The 25,653-nt window shown below is 35.9% G+C and overlaps 3 protein-coding genes and 2 pseudogenes across 3 annotated transcripts; 3 read left to right on the top strand and 2 right to left on the bottom strand.

Moving 5' to 3' along the window:
* Nucleotides 1-221: 221 nt before the first annotated feature.
* Nucleotides 222-1,920, bottom strand: LOC147297952 (sodium/calcium exchanger NCL pseudogene; annotated as a pseudogene).
* A 68-nt stretch (nucleotides 1,921-1,988) lies between these two features.
* LOC147297953 (sodium/calcium exchanger NCL-like) lies at nucleotides 1,989-3,017 on the bottom strand (annotated as a pseudogene).
* Nucleotides 3,018-10,606: 7,589 nt separating this feature from the next.
* Nucleotides 10,607-13,871, top strand: LOC147297954 (glutamate receptor 2.8-like). Its single transcript, XM_086242016.1, has 5 exons — nucleotides 10,607-10,757; nucleotides 11,025-12,268; nucleotides 12,404-12,719; nucleotides 12,831-13,228; nucleotides 13,464-13,871. Exons 1-5 carry the CDS (start codon nucleotides 10,655-10,657, stop codon nucleotides 13,869-13,871), a joined length of 2,469 nt encoding a protein of 822 aa, XP_086098142.1. The 5' UTR covers nucleotides 10,607-10,654.
* Nucleotides 13,872-15,933: 2,062 nt separating this feature from the next.
* LOC147297955 (glutamate receptor 2.8-like) lies at nucleotides 15,934-19,886 on the top strand. The gene is made up of 5 exons (XM_086229436.1): nucleotides 15,934-16,201; nucleotides 17,183-18,438; nucleotides 18,532-18,856; nucleotides 18,975-19,372; nucleotides 19,483-19,886. The coding sequence occupies exons 1-5, from the start codon at nucleotides 15,934-15,936 to the stop codon at nucleotides 19,735-19,737; spliced, it is 2,502 nt and encodes an 833-aa protein (XP_086085562.1). The 3' UTR covers nucleotides 19,738-19,886.
* Nucleotides 19,887-21,862: 1,976 nt separating this feature from the next.
* On the top strand, nucleotides 21,863-25,530 carry LOC147297956 (glutamate receptor 2.8-like). Its single transcript, XM_086227922.1, has 5 exons — nucleotides 21,863-22,130; nucleotides 22,536-23,791; nucleotides 23,885-24,197; nucleotides 24,327-24,724; nucleotides 24,835-25,530. The coding sequence occupies exons 1-5, from the start codon at nucleotides 21,863-21,865 to the stop codon at nucleotides 25,228-25,230; spliced, it is 2,631 nt and encodes an 876-aa protein (XP_086084048.1). The 3' UTR covers nucleotides 25,231-25,530.
* The last annotated feature ends 123 nt before the right edge of the window (nucleotides 25,531-25,653 follow it).

Below are 25,653 nucleotides of genomic sequence, written 5' to 3' on the forward strand. Positions count from 1 at the left end.
TTAATTCTTTTATGAATATGGCTCAGTAGGATTTATAATTTTGGGTTTATTCTGAGTTTTTGAGATTTATTAGAGTAGAATTAATATGTTTTAGGGGTATAGAATTTCAATTCCTCATAGAGATGCTAAGGGCAACTTGTAAATCCTCTTTCCATTAGATTCTCAGGTCTGCATTTACATCAGACAAGTCTGACATGTCTCATGCATGAGGCTATATTAGGTTATGACCAGCCTGCAACAGAATGCAGGACATAAACCAATGCGAGGGAGGAGGGATAAAGGAGGATGGCTACCAAGGATGTCCAAAGAGGCAAAATGGTGCGGAAGCTGGTGAGACCACCCATCACAATGCATACAATCGCAAGAGTCAGCACCTCAAATGAGAAGTCCCATGTCAATCCCTTTATGTAAACAATGGCCAAGAAAACTGATAAGCACAGTAGATTGTTCAATGTCACCATCACAGACAGCTGCATACACCAAGAAATTCAACCATATAAGACTTTTCTTAATTATTAGTATTCATTGAGTTCCAAATGATTAGACCATTAGGGTAATTCTAGCTTGCATCTACACCTGGATCGGACTATACTAGAATCATTTAATTACACCAATCCTATATAAGAAGCTTGTCCGGACGGGATTCTATCCAGAAATCTGAGATCCCTATACGAAAACTCTTTACGCATCAAAAGCTTCTCATATAGAATTGGCATAAAGAATTCCTATATTGGATCCTGTCCGGACTAAGTGGATGACCTGAGTGTGAATGCGAGATAAACGAATATATTAAGGATTCATTTGGTACAAATAGATAAAAATGTGTTTTTTTGAGGTTACAGAAACACTAGTAGTACTTCCTAAAGATTAAAGAAGCGCCTATCTAGTGAGAAGTGAGAAGTGATCTCTCATTAAGTGCTTCCAAGTGAATATGCAAGAAATGTACACTTGGGCTTTTCATGAAATTTTTGACATGCTTTAACAAAAACACTACTACTAATAAAAGCACTTTAAGAGAGATCCAGTGGCGGATCCACCAAGGAGCAAAAGGCTTCAATTGATCCCATGAACTCAAATTTCTTCCCCTAGATTGTATGTGTTTGAGCCCTGGAATCTTGGTTTGATTTTTAAATTTAGAGGTAATGTGTTTGTAGAAATGTCTCAAAAAGACAAGTAATTTTTTAAGGAGAAGAGGATCATGAGCAAGTGTGCTTATTCATCTCGTCCCAATGAGTGAACCTACTTTAAATGATTATGATGATAATAAAATGAGATGACTCAAGAAGACAAACCTCAGACAATGTAGACGAGACTGTTCTCTGTGTCTTCTGGCGTGCCATTTTTATTGCTGACAGTGTTTCGCTGAAGCTAGTAGCTAAAGGCAGGGCAATAAAAGACACAAAGAAGGTTGGAATGGTAGTGGCTTCCGAGAATTCAGCAACAGCATCCACCAAGGGTTCAGCAACAAAAGCAGCAATGGAAGTTCCCAGCAACAACATCATTGCTGCTTTGAAGGAGGTCCACTTGGGGAACTTTACACCCTCCTCCCTGTTATTTCTGTCGGACACCAACATGTAGTGCTCTTGCTGTATTCCCTGTATTATTATAATCAAGTTATTGCGACGAACATTACTATTATCCTCATGAAATCAGAGTTCTTTACCATATTAAAAAACTATTAATTGGACCGAAAAGCTTAAACCTTTAGAGAATGAATCAACAATGTACATCAAGTTAGCCAATAACATGTACCTTTTGCAAGCCGTTAAAGGAGTAGTATTTCATTGTCATTGTGCTGCGGAGGCCAGGGTCATGGAAAGCATTCCCCGATCGCTTTGCCTTATGAAGCCATTTTGATATACCCTCGATAAACTCCTCGAAATTAATTTGTTTATCTCCAGAGATATCAAAATCTTGCATAATGCTTTCCGCACGACAGATCGTGTTCAAACCTGTCGCTTCAGATTGGATTCTGTTAATCAGTTCTGTTACTTCATCATGTGAAACAAATCCATCCTTATTTTCATCAATGTCCTCAAACAATCTGAGATAAATTAAAGTGAAAAATCAATCACCGCACGTGAAGTTTAATAATATATAGATAGCGAACTTTCATTGAGGAATCTCTTAAATAAAAAAGATCTATTCTATACAATAACTAACTTTTCTAGAACTTCTCTATTAGGTTCACCATTGGTGGTTAAAAGCTCTCCTGGTGCAAAAGAATCTAAGTATATTAAGATCCCTGACATAACTTGCTTGTGCTCCACAAATTCAATACGTCTTTTCTGCATCAAAGGCTGACGGTAGAACTGGGCCAACAATTGAAAATGGTTAAGCATCAACGCAGTAGAAATTAGAGTATCCAATACAAAATTAATTAGTAATAGGTGGAAAGATTCAAAACATTATATATTGTAAGACAACATGTCACACTTTCATGTGGAATATACTCAACAAGTAGTAAATTGTAGACAGAAAAATCAGATATAGTGTCCAGAAGATATATATAAGATTGTACCTCATAGAAGAAGTAAGAAATAGTTAGTATGACAGAGAGAATAAGTGCAATTAAAATTGCTGAGTCTTGGCCTCCTGAACTTAGTCTGAGAATTTGAGGTATTTGAGTAACAACAAATGGGATGATAGATATGACCATAATCCTTGCAGCATATGTAGTCCATATTTCTGTACTCACACCAGAACCTGCAATTCCAAATCCTATTATGATGGACCATTTATTTGCTCTTTACTAATTATAAATTGGGTTAATTAATTTATAAGCACCTCGTACTGCTGGGCTCTTAAACAATGTAGATGCATGTTGTGTTATTTCAACACACACACATACATATATATACTAGTTTGGAACAGAGTACTCTGTTTCTTTTTCCATTTTTCTTCACTAATTATTGATGCTAAAATAAGAGAGATTCACATACCCAATAAGCTGAATGTACTTTTTGTGTCTTTGGTATCTTTGCTCTCCTTACCCTCAAGATCACACTTGCCAGCATAGACACAGAATCCCCAAACTGCTGTAATGTAAAAAACAGTGGACCCAACCAGCAATCCTATTCCAATGGAAACTTTACTTTGAGCAGTTTCTGTACTGACAGTAAACCCAGATACTAGAAGAAATTAAGAAAGAAAGAGATCAGCTGTAAATCAGTAACCAAAGTGCATTATGCATATATCATATATTCATCTATTTCTTAACATAATTTGGTAGGTAAAGTTATTCATCCAATTGCTTACATATATGTTTGGCTAGCAAAGTCAAACCACACATATTGTTTTAAGAAAAGTAAGACTATATTATGGGACCCATCTTACAATATGGTTTTATAATTTCATCTCAACCGAATAAAACTATTTGCACCATCTTAACTAACAATCTAGCCGACCATCTCTTTAATAGAAGTGGGACCTAAATGTGTGGGAACTACATAAGTGGGTGGTACTTATATTAGAGAGATGGTCAGTTAAAATAGTACGAATAGCACTATTCAAACACAAAAATGATCATTACTTAGAAATAATGCTTGAAAGATGATTTTAAAAATAAACGGTTTTGATTTGATTACATATAAGACTACATTGTGAGATGATGTTCAACAATATAGTGCTTAAATATGCATTGTTGACATTTTTTAACGGTTTAACTTTAGGGGTTTAAAGTTTACCAGTTGTCTAACAAAAGAAACAACATTGAACATCAATCTTTGAAGGGTTTAATTTTGAAGAAATTTAAACATCCATCTTAAAATCAATTGGCAAGTAATTAATATACATTGGTACTTGGTTTTCTAGGTACTAAGTAACTTAAATATGCATCCACATATTGGGTTCAAAACTATGGCTTTGAGAAGAAGCTAGGAAGGCAGAGATATAATTGCATGCAAATGATGAAGACTTAAGCAACATACTGTAGCTAGGTACGTACCCAGAAGTATAATGGCATCCGGAATGACACTGATGACATGAAACAAATTGGCACCAATTGTACCATTCACCTCAAAAATGAGCTCACCCCCAGCAACCACAAATGATTCTCCAATTATATACAGAAATCCATATGCCAAAATCAAAAAAAGTTTGCCCAAAATGGTGTAAGAACATGGCAACAAGTTATAAAGTAGCTCGCAGTCAGTAGAATTTGTTCCTCCAAGAACCACATCTAGATGGAGAGTTTGGACGAGTGTTGCTTGAACATTATCAGTAGTACTGCCATCCGAAACCAAATTAGAAGAGCTGTTTTGCAGATCCCGGCTACTAATTACTTCGATAATTAGTGCAAAGAAAAGCAAAGTAAGGCAAATAATTTTCATTGTGCTTGAACAAGCTAGAGGAGGTGCGTACTGAGGAGAAAGTTTAGAGGATATATATTGATATATATCATCTGCTAGCTACTTGATTAAGGCCTATTTCATTGATCAAGTTATTATATATGAGCTAGCTAGCTATGCAAGTTTGTTGAAAATTTACGCATTGACTATGAACATGCACTTGCAATATTTCAAATTTGGATGATATATTCAACTTGGTGTGTATATATATAAATGTCAACATACTAAACATTCAAAATAGAGGATGATTAGTTTAGCATATATGCAATTTGCATGTTAGTTTATTTAATTTGGCACTAGCGCGCTAGTGGTATCAATTTATATTAATAAATAATTAATAGATGAAATTATCATGTTTAGTGTGGTGCATTAATTTTTTTGAAGGAACTTGGAAAATGCAAAAAGCTTGAGAACAAAAGAAAGTCAAATAAATTAATATAAAATATTTAGTGATTTTTTGTAACTAGCTCATAATAAATTAAATTTAGAGAGACTTAGAATACAATCAATTTTATGAGTCTTTCTTAAACTAAGACCGGTAGTGATTTAAAATTTTTAATTAAGTTCTTTTATTTTTCTTCTTTGACGGTTTTATGTTAGGTTTTAACTCTAATATGCAGCCTCTACAAAGTCCACTCTACACCCTAGGAGGGGAAATACTTTTTAAATATAGGGAAATACCCTTCAAATAGAGAAAAATACTCTTCAAATCGAGAAATGACTTTATTATGAATTTTAAAAAAAAATTTATAAATTAAAAGGACTTTATTATGAATTAAAATGATTTTCTTATAAATTATTATGAATTAAAAAAAATTTCTTATAAATTTTAAAACACCCATGTTTTCCATCTAAAAACTATTTTTCTAAAAAACCTAAGTCTAATTATCTCTTATAAGATGTTAAGAGTTGGTTTCCTTCGAAATTAATGTAACAAAATATACTGTTTGAACCCTGTTAGACAAGATAATTCAACCATTTGACACTAATTTGATTACAATTTAATTCTATATTACCACTTGATTTTCTTTTTTTTCCCTGAGGTAAGACTCAATGATAGTGATGATTAATAGTGCATGTGATTTTTCTGTACAAATCATATGAATCAGTCTAGCTAACTGGTATAACAAATGGAATTAATGAAATATTTAGTCCACTTTAACAATTTGCATCGGCAACTGGAAATTAATAAATAGCAACATTAATTTACTTGACACCAAACAATAATTCTCCTAATTCCATCCATTGGTTGACTTCAAACAAACCTCTCAAAGTCGTCCGTACTTAATTGGTCCTCCTTCGAGCTGGAGCTGCGTGAACGTTACGTACTCTTAAGATTGGTTTAATGTTGTCGACTTTAGAAATGCTATATATTGCAATGTGCTTTGATAATTAGTGCTTTTAAACATTAATAATATAAGGGTTAATTCTAGTAGTGGTTCTTCCTTCAACTATTTCAACTATTCAATGAGTGACACTTTGATCAATTTTGTTAAAATCGTTAAATATTTCGTCAATATGTAAGATTTTTTTTTAGTAGTGGTTCATTTACTATTCTACAATCTACACTTTGGTCTTTTAATTAATTTTTTTAATTTCTTCAGTCCCCAAACCTTTTCATTTATCTAATATTGGTCTATTCCCGTCACTTTTGTTAGTATTCTATGTAAATTACTAACATGACAATTGTGGGTTCCACAAAGAAATACTTACATGAATAAAAGCATAATAGAAAATATTAAAACTTTAAAAAGTAATATTAAAAAACAACCACCCTATTCCTCCTACCAACCACCCACCTATTCTCCTTCCTTCTCTCTCCCGATTATATCGCTCTAAGTTTTATAAGTTGGTTTTTGATTTTTTTTCTTTTGTTATATCATTCTATTTTAATATTACTTTTTAAATTTTTTTATTATGTTTTTATCAATGTAAGCATTCATTTGTGGGACTCACAATTTTTATGTCAACAATTTAAACGAAATATTAAAAAAAGTGGCAGGAATAGACTAAAGTGAGACAAATGGAAAAGTTTGAGGACCCTAAAAATAAAAATAAAAATTAATTGAAAGACCAAAGTGTCACTTGTAGAATAGTTAAAAGACCACTACTGAAAAAAAAAAAAAAAAAAACTATATATATTGATAGAATATTTAATGGTTTTGGCGGAATGGATTAAAGTGTCACTTGTGAAAAAATTTGAGAACCCTAAAAATTAAAATAATAGTTGAATGACTAAAATGTCACTCGTGAAATAGTTGAGAGACCACTCCTGTAAAAAATGAATGGTTCGGATGACGTAAAACAACTCGTGTGGGCCCTAATAAGGTATACCTCAACATAAATAAGTTGAGGTATAAGGAGCCTGATATACATATAGGTCAAAACTGTTCCCAATTTAATTATGCACAACTTTTTCATTTTAGAGACATATATTTTGGGAAAACTTTTCCCGGATTTGGTCTGTGGATCCCGTGGAATCCATCAGTCAGTAATTCTAATTAATTGCCAATTATAATATTATGATGATTTAAGCCTAGATCGATCGACATAGGCTTTTTGTGCTTTTCATTCCATTTCGATCTAACTATTCCAATCGATCGCCAGTTGTAAAATTGAATTTGAAGTCCAGATTATTGGAGGGGGGACTTTTGTACTTTTTAATTCTTTGGAAGCTTTTATTCCTTTTTCGATACTGTTCATTACTTAGGGGTAAAATTATCATGTTAGAAAGGTTAATTAACTTATGGTGTGGGACATGTGAACCCTAAACATTCTTTCCTCAATCAGTCGATCCTTATCATTAATTTTATGGATACTCCAGGCCCCCAAAAAAAAAAATTATGGATGCTGAAGTACAATTAAATGAGATAAATTTTGTGAGTGAAGAAGTCCATTAAAAGGATTTGGCTAACCTTTTAATTATAGAGTGACACGTATCTTTTATAACATTTTATGGTTCACACTCATTTAGAACTATAATTTCTAAATCAAAATAATTAAAAGGATTTTAATTTGGTAATTATAGTTCTAAATGAGTGTGAATCATAGGATGTTATAAAAGACACGTGTCACTCCATAATTAAAAAATTAGCAAAGTTAAAAGATTAGAGTGCTTAGAAGAGCATCCAAATCTTTCAAACAAATGCTCAAAATCCCAACATATGAGGAATGCATATCTTTCTGACTTACTCCCATACATAATGCTTCATTGTCAACCGACTCAATCTCTATCAAGAATATATTGATGCAATATTTTTAAAGAGTCGTGGTGTTAACAAAAGCATGGGAACCCATACATATAAATTAAAGTATCTGAGCGCAGATAATATTATCTCAAATTTTGCTCTGTATCGAGATCTTTTGAAATAAAATTTAACACTTATACTCATCTAAAATAATTAAGTTAATAACAATATTGATATAATGTGGTTAGTATCGAAAGACAAGTGCCCTTCATCAGATGGAACAAACATATATATAGTTAAATGAGGATTGAGGACTCAGTAACTTACTAGTGGAGGTTCAACATGGGATAAATTTTGATTAAAACAAATCTTTTCCCATATATAATGTATGCAATTTTTTTTTGGTATAACATTATATATGTGATGAGATAGATAGATAGAAATAATAGGTTTATACACGTGTTACATGAAAACTAGACTCATAATCCGTGATATGAGATATAAACACAAAGTGAATCAGAGCAAAATCTTCCTTTAGTAGAAATGGCGTTGACTTTATATCTGAGTGGGGGCATCTCTAATGGAATTAAATGCATGATATCGGAATCAAGTTCCCGTAAACTGAAGGATAGGAAAAAGCTAGGGTATGCCAATGCTAACTTGATGTCTCTCATCAAAGGCTTGTTTGCATCAACACCATCGTGTAGTGTTGTTGCTAGATTTTGTGCTTTACCTTTTATTTGAAAAATCAGTGGGCATAGTGTGTGGCATGCATGCATGTTGGAACAGTTCGATCTAGATTGCATGCAGTTCATAAACTTTCCTCCTACAGGGCATGGAAATTCTTTATCTTCAATTGCTGAGAATATATTCCATTATGGCCAGTCAAGATCGATGCACCCAGAGGTGGTCAAAAATTAATGGAAAAACAAAAAAAAAAAATACTGGATGAGGCAAATTGATGAGAGGGAATCTAGTAAGTGTTTTCTCATTGGTTATAAATACAGGGTTCAAAGCATATATTGTATTGGCATCGATCTCATTGGAGCAATCAATGACCATATGTTAAAGGGAAGAGATGCCAAACATGAAGAAAGGAGCCTCGTTTGGTAGCCAAGGATGACTTGCCTGCTTCCTAAAAGAGGGTTTATGATCAAAATCTGAAAAACCCTTTTTGGGTTCTCAGGCAGTCACCTTGGCTAACTTGACAAGCTCTTTTCTCTCATGCTAGACTTTCTCTTCCACAGATTTCTATTTGTTGACAACCCTTCTATATATACATTATCTTTAATTTTGATAATAGACACTTGCATTAATTGTGCATATATATCATAGAATATTAGAATGTTTGGCATCCCACTGGAACAAGATCGAATTTCGATCTTACAAGGGCTACCTCTCCCCTGAATCAAATGGGGACCTTGCCTTTCATTTAGCCTCACTACTCTCTTCTCTTTACATGGTAACTTTTTTTTCTTAATTGAATTGATTTATAATAAATACCATCTCAAAATAAAAATGCAATGGTTGGATACTGTAAGAGCAGGGTTCATTTGGAAGCCGGCCAAGCGATAGCAGCTGCAGTTATTGAACCTCCCTTTGCCAAGTTAGTTCTTGATGGTACTCCATCGATCAGGGCCAGCATTTTTAAGTTGGAGGACTTGGCTTTGTAATTTATCTACCAGGTTTTGTTGTATTTCTTTTCCTTCTAATGTCACAGTGGGAAACAAGATGGAAATAAAACTAGGTAGACAATGCAACCAAAGAACTAACTACATATTAGAATACTTGAAATAACACCTATACTTTCTGCTAATTAAGAAGCCTTTGTAAGTAAGTTTATTTACTACTTATCAAGAAGCCTTGGCTAGAGCAGTTTTTACCACTTTTTTACCTTATCCCATATGTTGCTTAAGCAGCTGATGGACCTGGTTAGTCATTCTATCAAAAAAGGAAATTAATGAGGCTAACAAGACCACCTTCATGAAAATTAATTGTCTTGTTTATGCTCATTTCCTCAAATAAGTCAAGCTGTTACATAATATTACGAAGAATATACAAAGAAAGTTTCCTATATATATAAGCAAACAATCTAGAACCAGAGGTCAAGATTTCTAAGATTCTCTAATTGTAGAACTGACTCGGTCAAAATACCATGATTTTCCATATAATTTTAAAACTGCAGTGAATACAAACAGTCCAACAAACATGAATTTCAGTAAAAGTAAAAATAAATTATAAATAAATAAAGGGTTTGCTTTGCACATCCTTGAGTAGAATCTGACTTTATACGGATTCCATGCATGAATATGAACAATTCAAAGTAGGGCATTTTTAGTCCTGAGTTGGACAGGTATATATGAAGTATACAAGGGTGTTACTAGGAAAACCAAGGGGTCATTCCCACTTTACCAATTCCAATCTTCTCGTGCTTGCCTTGCAGACTAATCGGCACAAGTGCTTAAATGCAATTTCATCTCTGTTATACCCTGATGTTGAATTACGAAATATGGACTTCAATGACCAAATAATGGCCACAAGTATGAATTATATTCATTTATCTCTCTTTTTTCCTTTCCCTTTTGATTTTTTTTTTTTTTTTCCTTTGACTGCATGGAAAGTACTAGACAACATGACCTTGATGTTACAAGGTCATATAAATAAAACGTTTTACATTATTCCTTGGGAAAGCTTGTGCACTACATTTTGTACCTTGCATATATACTCTTATATTAATATACGCAGTATACAATATATATGCAGTCTCTTAAGTACTATACTGCTAGATATGAAAGCAAAAGGGAAGAAAACCAAAATATTAAATTAATTCCAAGTGTTGACTAGGACCCAAGAACACGAACACATTAATCATTTTAGTTTTGACCGAGTAAAAAATATGGCAGCATTCTTATGCATATAAATAGGAAGAGAGACAGCTTTGGCCATTCTCCAAAGATGTATCAGTTTGCTCCTCTTTTTTATTTCCTGACCATACTTTTGGTGTTTGGGGAAATGACAGAAGTTGATGGAAGTGATAATACAATAAAGAATGAGCCGTGCAGCATAGGCGCCATAATAGATAACAGTTCTCGTATTGGGAAAGAAGAGAGAGTGGCCATGGAAATGGCATTGGAGGACTTTTATGCCACGGGCAATCAGCTGAAATTGGTTCTGCACATAAAAAACTCTGAGAGAGACCCCATGCAGGCAGCTCTTGCAGGTAGCTTTTCTCTCCCTTCCTAATTAAGCTTTGGCTTAAGCATAGTTTTGATATATGTATATATGATAGCTTTCTGATACCATATTGCATGTTCAAATTATTAAACCATCCTACTAATTAGGTAATTAATTAACTGACTGATAAAACCATAGCAACAAGCTAGAAGTACGGATGGTAGTTCCTGTAAGTATTGTTTTCCAAAGCAAGATTTATAATGAAAAGCATGCAGCTTACACTTACAATACCATTGCATGTATCAATCTGCAGCTAGAGATCTTATACAAAAGCAACAAGTTAAAGCCATTCTAGGACCACATACATGGGCAGAGGCATCATTAGTAGCTGAAGTTGGCAGTGAGAATCATACCCCAATTGTTTCTTTTGCTGAGGGTACTCCAAAGTGGGCAACTGAGCTGTGGCCTTTTCTTGTTCAAGCTTCTCGTAACCAGTTAAAACAAATGGAGGCCATAGCTGCTATAGTTAAGTCTTGGGGATGGCATCAGGTCACTGTAATATTCCAAGACACAGATTCTTCGGCCAATGAAGTTTTGGCTCATCTCTCCTATGCCTTGAGACGAGATGGTGCAGAAATTAGCCAGCTTGTTGCTCTCCCACCTTTTGCTTCTTCTTCATTAATCAAACAGCTTGAGAAGCTTCAAAGATACCAATATAGAGTCTTCATCGTTCATTTGTCCTCGCCATTGGCAGTGCAACTGTTCAAAAAGGCAAAGGAAATGAAGATGATGGAAAAGGGTTATGTATGGATCACCACTGATCCTATTACAAGCATTGTCCATTCCTTTGATGCCTCCACCATCTCCTTAATGCAAGGGGTTATCGGAGTGAAGAGCTACTTCCCTGAAATGGAGACCCAATTCCAGGATTTTTATGGTAGATTTCGGAAAAGGTTTAGCTCAGAACACCCTGAAGAGGATAACAATAGGCCTGGTATCTTTGCAGCACAGGCCTATGATGCTGCAAGGGCAGTGGCTCTAGCAGTGACAGAAAGCAACAAAGGGAGCAGGCAATTGTTAGCAAAACTTGTGCAAACTGATTTCCATGGCTTAAGTGGAAGAATTCATTTCACTGGCCAAAAATTATCCCCACAACATACATTTGAAATCATCAATGTGATTGGAAAAAGTTACAGAGAACTCGGATACTGGTCAGATGGATTAGGCTTCTCGCAGACTATTGGCGAAGGTGCTACTAACAGCTCTTCTATGAAAGATTTGGGGCAAGTGATTTGGCCAGGGGGGCCTTCGTATACTCCAAAAGGATGGACTGAACCAACAAATGCAAAACCACTGAGAATTGGTGTGCCAACCCGATCAACATTCAAACAGTATGTTTATGCAGAAAAAGATCCTTTGGGAAATAGCATATCTTTCAGTGGACTTTCGATAGATCTCTTCAAAGCGACTCTCAACGAGCTGCCATATTATTTGCCACACAATTTCTTTCCGTTCAATGGCACATATGATTCTTTGGTGGAGCAAATCCATTTAAACGTAAGAGATTTACTTACTTACTTTTCTAGTCTCTTGAACTTAACTAGTTCCAAATTATATGTGATTATTTTCTTTTTTCAAGGACCAAGAGTACTAATCAAACATTGACTTGAAATTGTCCATGCATTGAAGCAGAACTTTGATGCTGTAGTTGGTGATGTATCAATAGTGCCCCGGCGATATGATCAGCATGCAGAATTCACACAACCCTACACTGAAACTGGATTGATAATGATAGTTCCAGTCAGATCCAAAATACGCACTAAAGCATGGCTATTCATGAAGCCTTTCACAAAATCCATGTGGGCACTTATAGGAGCTATAAATGTCTACAATGGCTTTGTTGTGTGGTTGATAGAGCGAAACCACTGCCCTGAACTCAAGGGTTCTGTGCTTTATCAAATAGGAATCTTGATTTGGCTATCCTTCACCACTCTTTTCTCATTACAAGGTAATCAATATAAAACTGAAATTATACTATTTTTCCTTTGTATATAAAAATTGCCCTGAATTGGATTAGATTGTGTGCCTAATGTCACTCTAATGATTTGAGTAAGCAAAGGAGGTAAGCTACATAGCAATTTGTCAAGGATGACAATGGTGGTCTGGCTATTTGTGGCACTAATCATCACACAGACCTACACAGCTAACCTCACCAGCATGCTCACTGTCCAGCAACTTGTACCCACCGTAGTAGATGTTGATGCACTGTTGCAGACAAATGCCATGGTCGGTTATTGTAGGGGAACCTTTGTTTCGAGGTATCTAAAGGAAGTCTTGCAGTTCCACCCCAATAACATCAAGCAGTTTAACTCCCCCGAAGAATATGCAGAAGCCCTCAGAAGCAAAGTAATTGCTGCTGTTTTTCTTGAGGTCCCTCTGGCCAAAATATTCCTTGGGATGTACTGCAAAGCCTTTATGAAAGTTGGACCAACTTACAAAGTTGGAGGATATGGATTCGTAATGCTCTCACCAAGTTCTTTTGCACTTTAATTCAACTATTAAGTAGGATAGTTATACTAGACGGACCATATTTTCAATTCAGACCATGTGAGATTACAGTTGATGTGTACTTAGTACATCAATTAGTAGCGCTATTGTGGTCTAAAAATATGATCTGCTTAGCATTAATTACTTGTAAGTAATAGATAGGTTATGACCGAACTTTTCATGGTTTGTGTGACTTATGGAACAGGTATTTCCAAGGAGATCTCCATTGCTTCCTAGTGTAACCGAAGCAATGCTAAAGGTGAAAGAGAGCGGTAAGCTTCGAGAATTAGAGAATAGAATGCTCGCATCTCAGAAGTGCTTGGATGCAGAAGCAGATGGTAGAACTCCTAGTCTAACCAGACTAAGCCCCAGCAGCTTTTGGGTACTATTCATATTCACAGGTGGGACATCAACAATTGCTCTTGTGGTTTACATTTTTCGCATTGGTAAATCAATGTTTGAACACAAAACAATCTGGAAGTTAATGCTGGCTGTAATGAAAAACTGGGGGAATCCAAACAGGAGGTTCTCAAGAAAAGACAGTGATCTTAATGCAGGAAGTCCTACAAACTCTCCCAATGTCTTGGACTTGCGGGCTCAACCTCAAGTCTAAACATTAAATGCTAGCTATTGGCCGGCAAGAAAAGCAGAAAACCAGAAAGATTTTTTCACTTACAATTAGAATAGATACAATATTGCATATAAAATAGAGTATAATTTTTAACCATTTGTACAAAGACTATATCGGAGACATAGAATAAGCCAACTGTAGAGCCTCAATGCCTTAATTATTAAATTACTTCATGGTAGAAATTTTATGGGGATGTAGTAAAAATGTTTGGTTCCAATACTTACATCTCCAAGAAAGTTAACAAATTGAGGAACTTGTTGTCAGTTGAAGTGTAGTAATCTACAAGATGCTTATTATGTGGTCCTTACAATGTCCCAACCACCCTATTTGTATTTGGTTCAGGTTCATCTCCTCCAAAACTTCTAGTCAATATATAGCGGCGTCATAATGTCTTGTGCAAGTAGCTCATTTGGTGGAGTACTTTGCAACAATTCAACTTGGACTTAAATTGAAACTGTAAAAAGAGTTGGCTCCTAAAAACTGAAAATAACTCAAAACAGCTTCTAGCTATTCATATTTAGGTTTGAGGGAGTGAATTAACTGGTCAGTCATTTTTGAGTAAGTTCATTCTTTATTTTTCTGGTCAAAAGAGTAAGTTCATTCTTAATTAGGATGGTAAAGCATTCTTTAACTCATTCCATCTAGAGTACTGATGCTTAATCTAAAGTCAAGATTTCTCTACCTGCAAGGACTGATGACTCGGACCAAAGACCAGCATTTTCTAGAATTTCCACAGTTTATTAGAATCAACGCGTATAGATTATAGACTGTGGTATAATACTTAAAAACAATAATGCTAAAGTTACCAAATTTATTTACCAAATGATGTGTTAGTATCTATGTCATTATTTAAATGAAACACTGCAGCATCATTTGAGAACAACCAAATTCGGTGACCGTAGTAGTAGTGACTGTAAAATATGCATTTGAAGGGACCCAGAAATACTCTTTTGTCTCATTTCCTTGTCTTTATCATCAGTTTTTGTTATTGTCTTGTATGAACGTTACCAGGAAAGTAAATCATAACCTGAGCCTCATATATACTGCAGAATGAGGATAGATATTTGATCCTTTACCGATCAAAAGTAAAAGACAGGAAAACCAATTCCTTGTATTGACTAAGTCATTTACCAAATTTGTTAGCCAAATGATGTGACGCAGAGTAACACGCAATTAAAAGAGATTAGGGAAAACCAGCGTTAAACCTAAAAAAGAATCTGGAATCCATCAAAGAAATGAGAGAAATCTCAAGGTTTTCTGAGCAGCATAACACGCAATTAAAAGAGATTAGGGAAAACCAGCGTTAACCCTAAGAAAGAATCTGGAATCCACCAAAAAAATGAGAGAAATATTAAGGTTTTCTGATTAAAAAAAATAATAATAAATGTTACAAACAGCCAGAAAGGTTGTTTAAATACGTTCAGAACCCTAGACGTCCGAAATTCAAAACGAAAATAAAAATGGAAATAAAATGCAATTTATGAAACTTATTCAAAAACACTAAATTGCTTATTTGAAGGCCTAAACGAAGGAATTTAGCCAAAATAGGCCCTCGGTATATCATGGGCCCATTTCTGACACTGGGCGAGGCTGAAGCTTGTTCCTTTTCTTGGCCTTCTAGCGGTTAAGTTGTTGCATGAACCGTTCTGCCATTTGTTCTACATCATGATGTATTAGTATGCATGTCATTATTTATACGAGACACTGCAGCATCGTGTGGTAACAACCAAGTTTGGTCATCCTAGTAGTAGTGACTTTAAAATATGCATTGGAAGTGACCTAGAAATACACTCCTTTTGTCTCATTTCCTTGTCTTTATCATGAGTTCCTTGTTATTGTCTAGCTTGTATGTACATTACCATGGTTAACCATAACTTGAGGATAGTTATTTGATCCTTGCTGATGAAAAGTATGAGACACGAAAACCAATTCCATGTATTGACTAAGACCCAAGAAAAAATAATACTTAGGAAATGTAATAAGAACAATTTTATTCCTATAAGTAGGAATATAAACAGACACTGTTTGGTATTTGCAGTGCAGAATGGGAAAGTTTGCTGCTTTTCTGTCCCTCATGGCCTTTTTTTTACTACTTAAACATGGGTCGAGAGTTGATGGAAGTACCTACACAAGTAAGGATGATGGTTTCATGGGAATACTAGGTGCCATTGTTGATACCGGGTCTCGAATTGGTAAAGAAGAGAGGGTGGCAATAGAGATGGCAGTGGAGGATTTTTTTAACACAAGCAATCAAAGTTTGGATCTGCACATCAGAAACTCTCAAGGGGAGCCCCTGCAGGCGGCACTTGCAGGTAATTAGTAAATTTTATCCAACACTAAGCTCTATTTTGATCAGAAATTTGTATATATATATATGAGTTTGACAAGTCTCTCATAAAACATGTTTCGAGGGTGAGACTATGTATGATGGCAAGCACCTTAAACTTACTAGGAAAACAAACATATATATAGGAAACAAAAGCAGTCAATTGATGCCAAAACTAAAATAACAAGATCATGTAAGGACATCCTTGGAAATTCATAAGAACTGGAACACAAAACAGATATTGATTCATTTTGTAGGACAGCCTAGGAAGGTAATGAAACCTTCTTAGTTCAACCATTAAGCATACAGTTTCTATTACTAATTTTCTTGTTTGGATACAAAATAGAAAATTACAGATTTAGTCCACTTACTTTATAGCTAGTTCAATTTTGGTCTACGATCTTTTTTAAGTTCTGTTTTGGTCCACTTGTTCAATAAAGGTCCAAATTTGAAATTTGATCCGTCTTTTACCCTATCAAATCTCACCTAAATTCAACAAACATATACTTGTTTTTAAAGCTATGCATATCTTCTTTACAACCATATAAAAATCATTCGTATCGGAGTTCTAAAACTCAAGATAATTAACCCCAAAATAGGATGACCGAAACAGCCAATTTTTCCCAAAAAATTTTCAGATTTTTCAAACTTCACCCAACTTCAATTCTTTTCGATCCTAATACTCCAAATTAGTTCTTATGACTAAGAAATGATAAAATACAACTTACACTTCAATTATAATTGAAGAAAACACAACCCAAAGGATTCAAAAATCATAAACTCCAAAACTGAAATTTCGAATTGAGACCTTTATTGAACAAGTGTAACAATTAGTAGACCAAAATAAAACTTAAAAAAAATCATGAACCAAAATTGAGTTATGTATAAAATAAGTGGACCAAATCAGTAATTTCCTCAAACCCAAGAAATATACAATTCTAATGCCATTACATTGGTCAAATTGCAGCCAAAAATCTTATCACTAAGCACCAAGTGCAAGCAATTCTTGGTCCACAAACATGGGAAGAGGTGTCATTAGTCGCGGAGATTGGAAACCAGAGTCATATTCCAATTGTTTCTTTAGCTGATGCAACTCCAAAGTGGGCAACAAAGCTGTGGACCTTTCTAGTTCAAGCTTCACCAAACCAGTTAAAGCAAATGGAAGCCATAGCAGCTATAATTCAATCTTGGCAATGGTATCAAGTCACCATAATATACGAAGACAGGGATGTTTCAGCCTCTGCCGTTTTACGACATCTCTTTGATGCTCTTAAAGAAGTAGGCGCAGAAATTGGCCACTATGTAGCTCTCCCACCTATTGATTCTTCGTTGTCCGAGCATCTTGAGAGGCTTAAGAGCAGCCAATGTAGAGTCTTTGTCGTCCACTTGTCCTTGCCATTGGCAGTGCAGCTATTTGAGAAGGCAAAAAGAATGAAAATGATGGAAAGGGATTATGTATGGATCACTACTGACCCCTTTACGAGCCTTGTCCCTTCCTTCAATGCCTCAACCATCTCTACAATGCAAGGAATTGTTGGAGTCAAGAGCTACTTCCCCGAAAATGAGTCCCATTTTCAGCATTTTTATCCCAGATTTCGTCAACGGTTTAGCTCAGAACATCCTGAAGAGGACTATCATGAACCAAGTATTTTTGCAGTGCAGGCTTATGATGCAGCATGGACAGTAGCTCTAGCAATGAGGGAGAGGAAGCAAGAAAGCCACCAAATTTTATCAAACATTTTGCAAAGTGATTTTCGTGGATTAACCGGGAAGGTTCAGTTTACTGGTCACCGAAGATTAGCTCCAGGACATACATTTCAGATCATCAATGTGATGGGAAAGAGTTACAAAGAACTTGGGTTCTGGTCAGATGGATTAGGCTTCTCAGAGACTATTGGTGAAACTGCTAGAAATAGCTCTTCTATGCAGGATTTGGGCCAAGTGTTTTGGCCAGGAGGCTCTTGGTATACACCAAAAGGGTGGAGTCCACCAACAAATGCCAATCCTCTTAGAATTGGTGTGCCAGCTAGATCAACATTCAAAAATTATGTGAATGTGGAAGTGGAACAAGATCACTTGGGAAATAACATCTCTTTCTCTTATAAAGGACTTGCAATCCATCTCTTTGAAGCCACCTTACAAGAATTGCCATTTCATTTGCCATACAAGTTCTTCCCCTTCAATGACTCCTATGATGCTTTGGTGGAGCAAATTCATTTAAAGGTAAGAGATTCATTGCATAAATATGTATATATATTTACAAACAGCGGAAACTAATCGAAATTGGTTTTTTTAATTTCCAATAAATTGAAGCAGAACTTTGATGCAGCAGTTGGTGACATATCAATAGTAGCCAAAAGATATAAGCATGCAGAATTCACAGAGCCCTACTCTGAATCTGGAGTGGTAATGATAGTACCGGTTCAATCAAGAGCACGAGATAGAGCACAAGATAAAGCATTGTTATTCACAAAGCCTTTCACTAAAGCCATGTGGGTTTTAACAGCAGCCATAACTATCTACAATGGCTTTGTCGTATGGCTGATAGAGCGAAACCACTGCCCTGAGCTCAACGGCTCCATCTTCAATCAAATAGGGACCTTGATTTGGTTAGCCTTTAGTACTCTCTTCTCCTTTCATGGTAAGAAACTTATTTCCTACATTCTAGAATGTAGTCATAAGCTAATTTAACTTTGGAGCTTACACCAAAAGAAGTAGTTATCTATTTTAAATCGCTTTTGTTGATTGTTTGAACAAAGGGAACAAGTTAAATAGCAATTTGTCACGGATTACAATGGTGGTGTGGCTGTTCATGGCACTAGTTATCACGCAGACTTACACGGCTAACCTTGCCAGCATGCTCACTGTCCCTCAGTTTGAACCAACTGTAGCTGATGTTGAGGCACTGCAAAACAGCAATGCCATGGTTGGTTGTTCTGGTGTATCCTTTCTTTGGAAATATCTACAGGAAGTGTTGCACTTCCACCCCAATAACTTGAAGAATTTCTCCTCAGCTGATGAATATGCACAAGCCCTCAGAAGCAAAGAAATTGCAGCCATTTTTCTTGAAGTCCCTCTGGCCAAAATATTCCTTGCAAGATACTGCAAAAGCTTTACCACAGCTGGAACTACTTACAAAGTTGGAGGATTTGGATTTGTAATATAATTTTCTATCTAAGAATCAAGTTTCATTTGCACAATTGACAATTATATTTCTAACCCCAAAATGCAGGATGTGATTGGATAAACTTTTCCTTTGTTCCACAGGCATTTCCAAGGGGATCCCAGTTGCTTCCTAGTGTATCTCAAGCAATGCTGAATGTATGTGCAAGTGGTAAGCTTCGGGACTTAGAGAACGCCATGCTAGCATCTCAGAAGTGCATAGACATGGAACCAGATGATGAACCTCTTAGACTTAGCCCCAGTTACTTTTGGGTGTTGTTCATTTTCACAGGAGGCACATCTTCAATAGCTCTTGTGATCTACATCTTTAGGGTTTATAGTTCGATGTCTCAACACTAAGTCATCTGGAAGCTGATGATGGCTGTAATGAAACACTAGGGGAATCATAAGAGGCGATTCTCAAGAAGAGTGAGTGATATTGCAGAAAGTCCTCCTAAACATTCTCCAAATGCATCTCCCTTGCAAGCTGATCAATTCTAGTCATTATACAGAGGCCATTGCCAAGAAATTATATCCAGACATCCTCAAACATTTACTTCACTTGCATTTTGTGCAGATTACAGATACACAATGTTGCATTTATACAAGATACAATATATAAAGAAGATAAATCTTAGCATAAAGAAATTAAACGTGGGCAGATTTGGTAACCTTATCAAGCAGTTGAACTCCCCCGAAGAATATGCAGAAGCCCTCAGTAGCAAAGTAATTGCTGCTGCTTTTCTTGAGGTCCCTCTGGCCAAATTATTCCTTGGCATGTACTGCAAAGCCTTTATGAAAGTTGGAGGATATGGATTCGTAATATATGCTCTCACCAAGTTCTTTTGCACTTTAATTCAACTACTAAGTAGGATAGTTACACTAGATGGACCATATTTTCAATCCAGACCACGTGATATAATAGTTGATGTGTACTTAGTACATCAATTACTCAATTAGTAGCGCTATTGTGGTCTAAAAATATGATCTGCTTAGCATTACTTCCAATTAGGATAGATACAATGTTGCATATAAAATAGAGTATAATTTTTAACCATTTGTACAAAGACTATATCGGAGACATAGAATAAGCCAACTGTAGAGCCTCAATGCCTTAATTATTAAATTACTTCATGGTAGAAATTTTATGGGGATGTAGTAAAAATGTTTGGTTCCAATACTTACATCTCCAAGAAAGTTAACAAATTAAGGAACTTGTTGTCAGTTGAAGTGTAGTAATCTACAAGATGCTTATTATGTGGTCCTTACAATGTCCCAACCACCCTATTTGTATTTGGTTCAGGTTCATCTCCTCCAAAACTTCTAGTCAATAGCGGCGTCATAATGTCTTGTGCAAGTAGCTCATTTGGTGGAGTACTTTGCAACAATTCAACTTGGACTTAAATTGAAACTGTAAAAAGAGTTGGCTCCTAAAAACTGAAAATAACTCAAAACAGCTTCTAGCTATTCATATTTAGGTTTGAGGAAGTGAATTACTTGGTCAGTCAGTTTTGAGTAAGTTCATTCTTTATTTTTCTGGCCAAAAGAGTAAGTTCATTCTTAATTAGGATGGTAAAGAATTCTTCAACTCATTCCATCTAGAGTACTGATCGAGGTTTAATCTAAAGTCAAGATTTCTCTACGTGCAAGGACTGATGACTCGGACCAAAGACCAGCATTTTCTAAAACTTCCACAGTTTATCAGAATCAACGCGTATAGATAGACTGCAGTATAATATTAAAAACAATAACATTAAAAACCAAATGATGTGTTAGTATCTATGTCATTATTTAAATGAAACACTGCAGCATGATTTGAGAACAACCAAATTCGGTGACCGTAGTAGTAGTGACTGTAAAATATATATGAATTGGAAGGTACCCAGAAATACACTCTTTTGTCTCATTTCCTTGTCTTTATCATCCGTTTTTTTATTTATTGTCTTGTATGAACGTTACCAGGAAAGTAAACCATAACCTGAGCCTCATATATACTGCAGAATGAGGATAGATATTTGATCCTTTACCGATCAAAAGTAAAAGACATGAAAACCAATTCCTTGTAATATTGACTAAGTCAGTTATCAAATTTGTTCACCAAATGAAGTATTACTATGCATGTCATTATTTAATGAGACACTGCAGCATCTGTGCTAACAACCAAGTTTGGTCATCCTAGTAGTAGTGACTTAAAATATGCATTGGAAGTGACCCAGAATTACACTCTTTTTGTCTCATTTCTTCGTCTTTATCATTAGTTTTTTTATTATTGTCTTGTATGTACATTACCGGCCAGGAAAGTTAACCATAATAACCTGAGGATAGATATTTTACTGATGAAAAGTAAGAGACAGGAAAACCCATTCCTTGTATTGACTAAGACCCAAGAAAAAAGGAAACCTCTTTAATACTGAATAGGAAATGTAAGAAGAGGAATTTTATTCCTATAAGTAGGAAATGAAACGGACAATATTTGCAGTGCAGAATGGACAAGTTTGCTGTTTTGCTGTCCCTCATGGCCTTTGTTTTACTACTTAAACATAGGTCGAGAGTTGATGGAAGTACTGACATAAGTAAGGATGATGGTTTCAGGGGAATACTAGGTGCCATTGTTGATACCGGGTCTCGAATTGGTAAAGAAGAGAGGGTGGCAATGGAGATGGCAGTGGAGGATTTTTTTAACACAAGCAATCAAAGTTTGGTTTTGCACATCAGAAACTCTCAAGGGGAGCCCCTGCAGGCGGCTCTTGCAGGTAATTAGTAAATTTTATCCAACACTAAGCTCTATTTTGGGCAGAAATTGATATATATATATATATATATATATATGAGTTGACAAGTCTCTCATAAAACATGTTTTGATGGTGAAACTATGCATGATGGCAAGTCCCTTAAACTAACTAGGAAAACAAACAGATATATAGGAAACAAAAGCAGCCAATTGATGCCATAACTAAAATACCAAGATCATGTAAGGACATCCTTGGAAATTCATAAGAATTGGAACACAAAACAGATTTTGACTAAATTTTGTATGACAGACTTGGAAGGTAATGAAACCTTCTTAGTTTAAGCATTTAGCATACAGTTTCTATTACTAATTCTTGGATTTTTTGGATACAAAACCAAGAAATATAAAATTCTAATGCAAATTGCAGCCAAAGATCTTATCATTAAGCACCAAGTGCAAGCAATTCTAGGTCCACAAACATGGGAAGAGGTGTCATTAGTCGCGGAGATTGGAAACCAGAGTCATATTCCAATTGTTTCTTTAGCTGATGCAACTCCAAAGTGGGTAACAAAGCTGTGGACCTTTCTAGTTCAAGCTTCACCAAACCAGTTAAAGCAAATGGAAGCCATAGCAGCTATAATTCAATCTTGGCAATGGTATCAAGTCACCATAATATACGAAGACAAGGATGTTTCAGCCTCTGCCGTTTTACGACATCTCTTTGATGCTCTTAAAGAAGTAGGCGCAGAAATTGGCCACTATGTAGCTCTCCCACCTATTGATTCTTCGTTGTCCGAGCATCTTGAGAGGCTTAAGAGCAGCCAATGTAGAGTCTTTGTCGTCCACTTGTCCTTGCCATTGGCAGTGCAGCTATTTGAGAAGGCAAAAAGAATGAAAATGATGGAAAGGGATTATGTATGGATCACTACTGACCCCTTTACGAGCCTTGTCCCTTCCTTCAATGCCTCAACCATCTCTACAATGCAAGGAATTGTTGGAGTCAAGAGCTACTTCCCCGAAAATGAGTCCCATTTTCAGCATTTTTATCACAGATTTCGTCAACGGTTTAGCTCAGAACATCCTGAAGAGGACAATCATGAACCAAGTATTTTTGCAGTGCAGGCTTATGATGCAGCATGGACAGTAGCTCTTGCAATGAGGGAGAAGAAGCAAGAAAGCCACCAAATTTTATCAAACATTTTGCAAAGTGATTTTCGTGGATTAACCGGGAAGGTTCAGTTTAGTGGTCACCAAAGATTAGCTCCAGGACATACATTTCAGATCATCAACGTGATGGGAAAGAGTTACAGAGAACTTGGGTTCTGGTCAGATGGATTAGGCTTCTCAGAGACTATTGGTGAAACTGCTAGAAATAGCTCTTCTATGCAGGATTTGGGCCAAGTGTTTTGGCCAGGGGGCCCTTGGTATACACCAAAAGGGTGGAGTCCACCAACAAATGCCAATCCACTTAGAATTGGTGTGCCAGTTAGATCAACATTCAAAAATTATGTGAATGTGGAAGTGGAACAAGATCACTTGGGAAATAACATCTCTCTCTCTTATAAAGGACTTGCAATCCATCTCTTTGAAGCCACCTTACAAGAATTGCCATTTCATTTGCCATACAAGTTCTTCCCCTTCAATGACTCCTATGATGCTTTGGTGGAGCAAATTCATTTAAAGGTAAGAGATTCATTGCATAAATATGTATATATATTTTCAAACAACGAAGGCTAATCAAAATTGGTTTTTTGAATTTTCAATGGATTGAAGCAGAACTTTGATGCAGCAGTTGGTGATATAGCAATACTATCCAAAAGATATAAGCATGCAGAATTCACAGAGCCCTACACTGAATCTGGACTGGTAATGATAGTACCAGTTCAATCAAGAGCACAAGATAGAGCATGGTTATTCACAAAGCCTTTCACTAAAGCCATGTGGGTTTTAACAGCAGCCATAACTATCTACAATGGCTTTGTCGTATGGCTGATAGAGCGAAACCACTGCCCTGAACTCAACGGCTCCATCTTCAATCAAATAGGGACCTTGATTTGGTTAGCCTTTAGTACTCTCTTCTCCTTTCATGGTAAGAAACTTATTTCCTACATTCTAGAATGTAGTCACAACTCACAAGCTAATTTAACTTTTGAACTTATACCAAAAGAAGTAGTTAATTATCTATTCTAAATCACTTTTGTTGATTGTTTGAACAAAGGGAACAAGTTAAATAGCAATTTGTCACGGATTACAATGGTGGTGTGGCTGTTCATGGCACTAGTTATCACGCAGACTTACACGGCTAACCTTGCCAGCATGCTCATTGTCCCTCAGTTTGAACCAACTGTAGCTGATGTTGAGGCACTGCAAAACAGCAATGCCATGGTTGGTTGTTCTGGTGTATCCTATCTTTGGAAATATCTACAGGAAGTGTTGCACTTCCACCCCAATAACATGAAGAATTTCTCCTCAGCTGATGAATATGCACAAGCCCTCAGAAGCAAAGAAATTGCAGCCATTTTTCTTGAAGTCCCTCTGGCCAAAATATTCCTTGCAAGATACTGCAAAAGCTTTACCACAGCTGGAACTACTAACAAAGTTGGAGGATTTGGATTTGTAATATAATTTTCTATCTAAGAATCAAGTTTCATTTGCACAATTGACAATTACATTTCTAACCACAAGATGCAGGATGTGATTGGATAAACTTTTCCTTTGTTCCACAGGCATTTCCAAGGGGATCCCAGTTGCTTCCTAGTGTAACTCAAGCAATGCTGAAGGTATCTGAAAGTGGTAAGCTTCGGGACTTAGAGAACGCCATGCTAGCATCTCAGAAGTGCATAGACATGGAACCAGATGATGAACCTCTTAGACTTAGCCCCGGTTACTTTTGGGTGTTGTTCATTTTCACAGGAGGCACATCTTCAATAGCTCTTGTGGTCTACATCTTTAGGGTTTATAGTTCCATGTCTCATCACAAAGTCATCTGGATGCTGATGATGGCTGTAATGAAACACTGGGGGAATCAAAAGAGGCGGTTCTCAAGAAAAGTGAGTGACATTGCAGAAAGTCCTCCTAAACATTCTCCAAATGCATCTCACTTGCAAGCTGATCAAGTCTAGTCATTGGCCATTGCCAAGAAATTATATGCAGACATCCTCAAACATTTACTTCACTTGCATTTTGTACAGATTACAGATACACAATGTTGCATATATATATACAAGATACAACATATATAGAAGATAAATCTTAGCACTGCAATAACATAAAGAAATTATATATGGGCAGATTTGGATAACCATATCAAGATGCATTCTAATTCTTATACATTTTCACATTTTTCCAAAAGAATCAACTAACATAAACAAATGATCGAGACATAGTAGCACATTATTAGTCCCAAGGGGAAAAAGAAAGTTAAGCACATTAAAAGATACAACAATCAGACTCAAACATGGCCACTCCCACCCTGACAAATTCTGCTTCAATACATTCATAGAATCTCCCCCTCCCAAAAAAAAAAACCCACCACTTCTCCAATA

This window comes from Dryas octopetala, chromosome 1 (genome assembly GCF_963921425.1).
Source record: "Dryas octopetala chromosome 1, drDryOcto1.1, whole genome shotgun sequence".
Classification (NCBI taxonomy): domain Eukaryota; kingdom Viridiplantae; phylum Streptophyta; class Magnoliopsida; order Rosales; family Rosaceae; genus Dryas; species Dryas octopetala.

Excerpts from the sequence above, each read along its gene's own strand:
- LOC147297954 (XM_086242016.1), top strand. The coding sequence starts at position 10,655 with ATGGAAATGGCATTGGAGGACTTTTATGCCACGGGCAATCAGCTGAAA. Across the intron at positions 10,758-11,024 it reads CATGCAGGCAGCTCTTGCAG|CTAGAGATCTTATACAAAAG; the intron begins GTAGCTTTTCTC and ends ATCAATCTGCAG. Across the intron at positions 12,269-12,403 it reads TGGAGCAAATCCATTTAAAC|AACTTTGATGCTGTAGTTGG; the intron begins GTAAGAGATTTA and ends GCATTGAAGCAG.
- LOC147297955 (XM_086229436.1), top strand. The coding sequence starts at position 15,934 with ATGGGAAAGTTTGCTGCTTTTCTGTCCCTCATGGCCTTTTTTTTACTA. Across the intron at positions 16,202-17,182 it reads CCTGCAGGCGGCACTTGCAG|CCAAAAATCTTATCACTAAG; the intron begins GTAATTAGTAAA and ends GTCAAATTGCAG. Across the intron at positions 18,857-18,974 it reads TACTCTCTTCTCCTTTCATG|GGAACAAGTTAAATAGCAAT; the intron begins GTAAGAAACTTA and ends GTTTGAACAAAG.
- LOC147297956 (XM_086227922.1), top strand. The coding sequence starts at position 21,863 with ATGGACAAGTTTGCTGTTTTGCTGTCCCTCATGGCCTTTGTTTTACTA. Across the intron at positions 23,792-23,884 it reads TGGAGCAAATTCATTTAAAG|AACTTTGATGCAGCAGTTGG; the intron begins GTAAGAGATTCA and ends GGATTGAAGCAG. Across the intron at positions 24,198-24,326 it reads TACTCTCTTCTCCTTTCATG|GGAACAAGTTAAATAGCAAT; the intron begins GTAAGAAACTTA and ends GTTTGAACAAAG.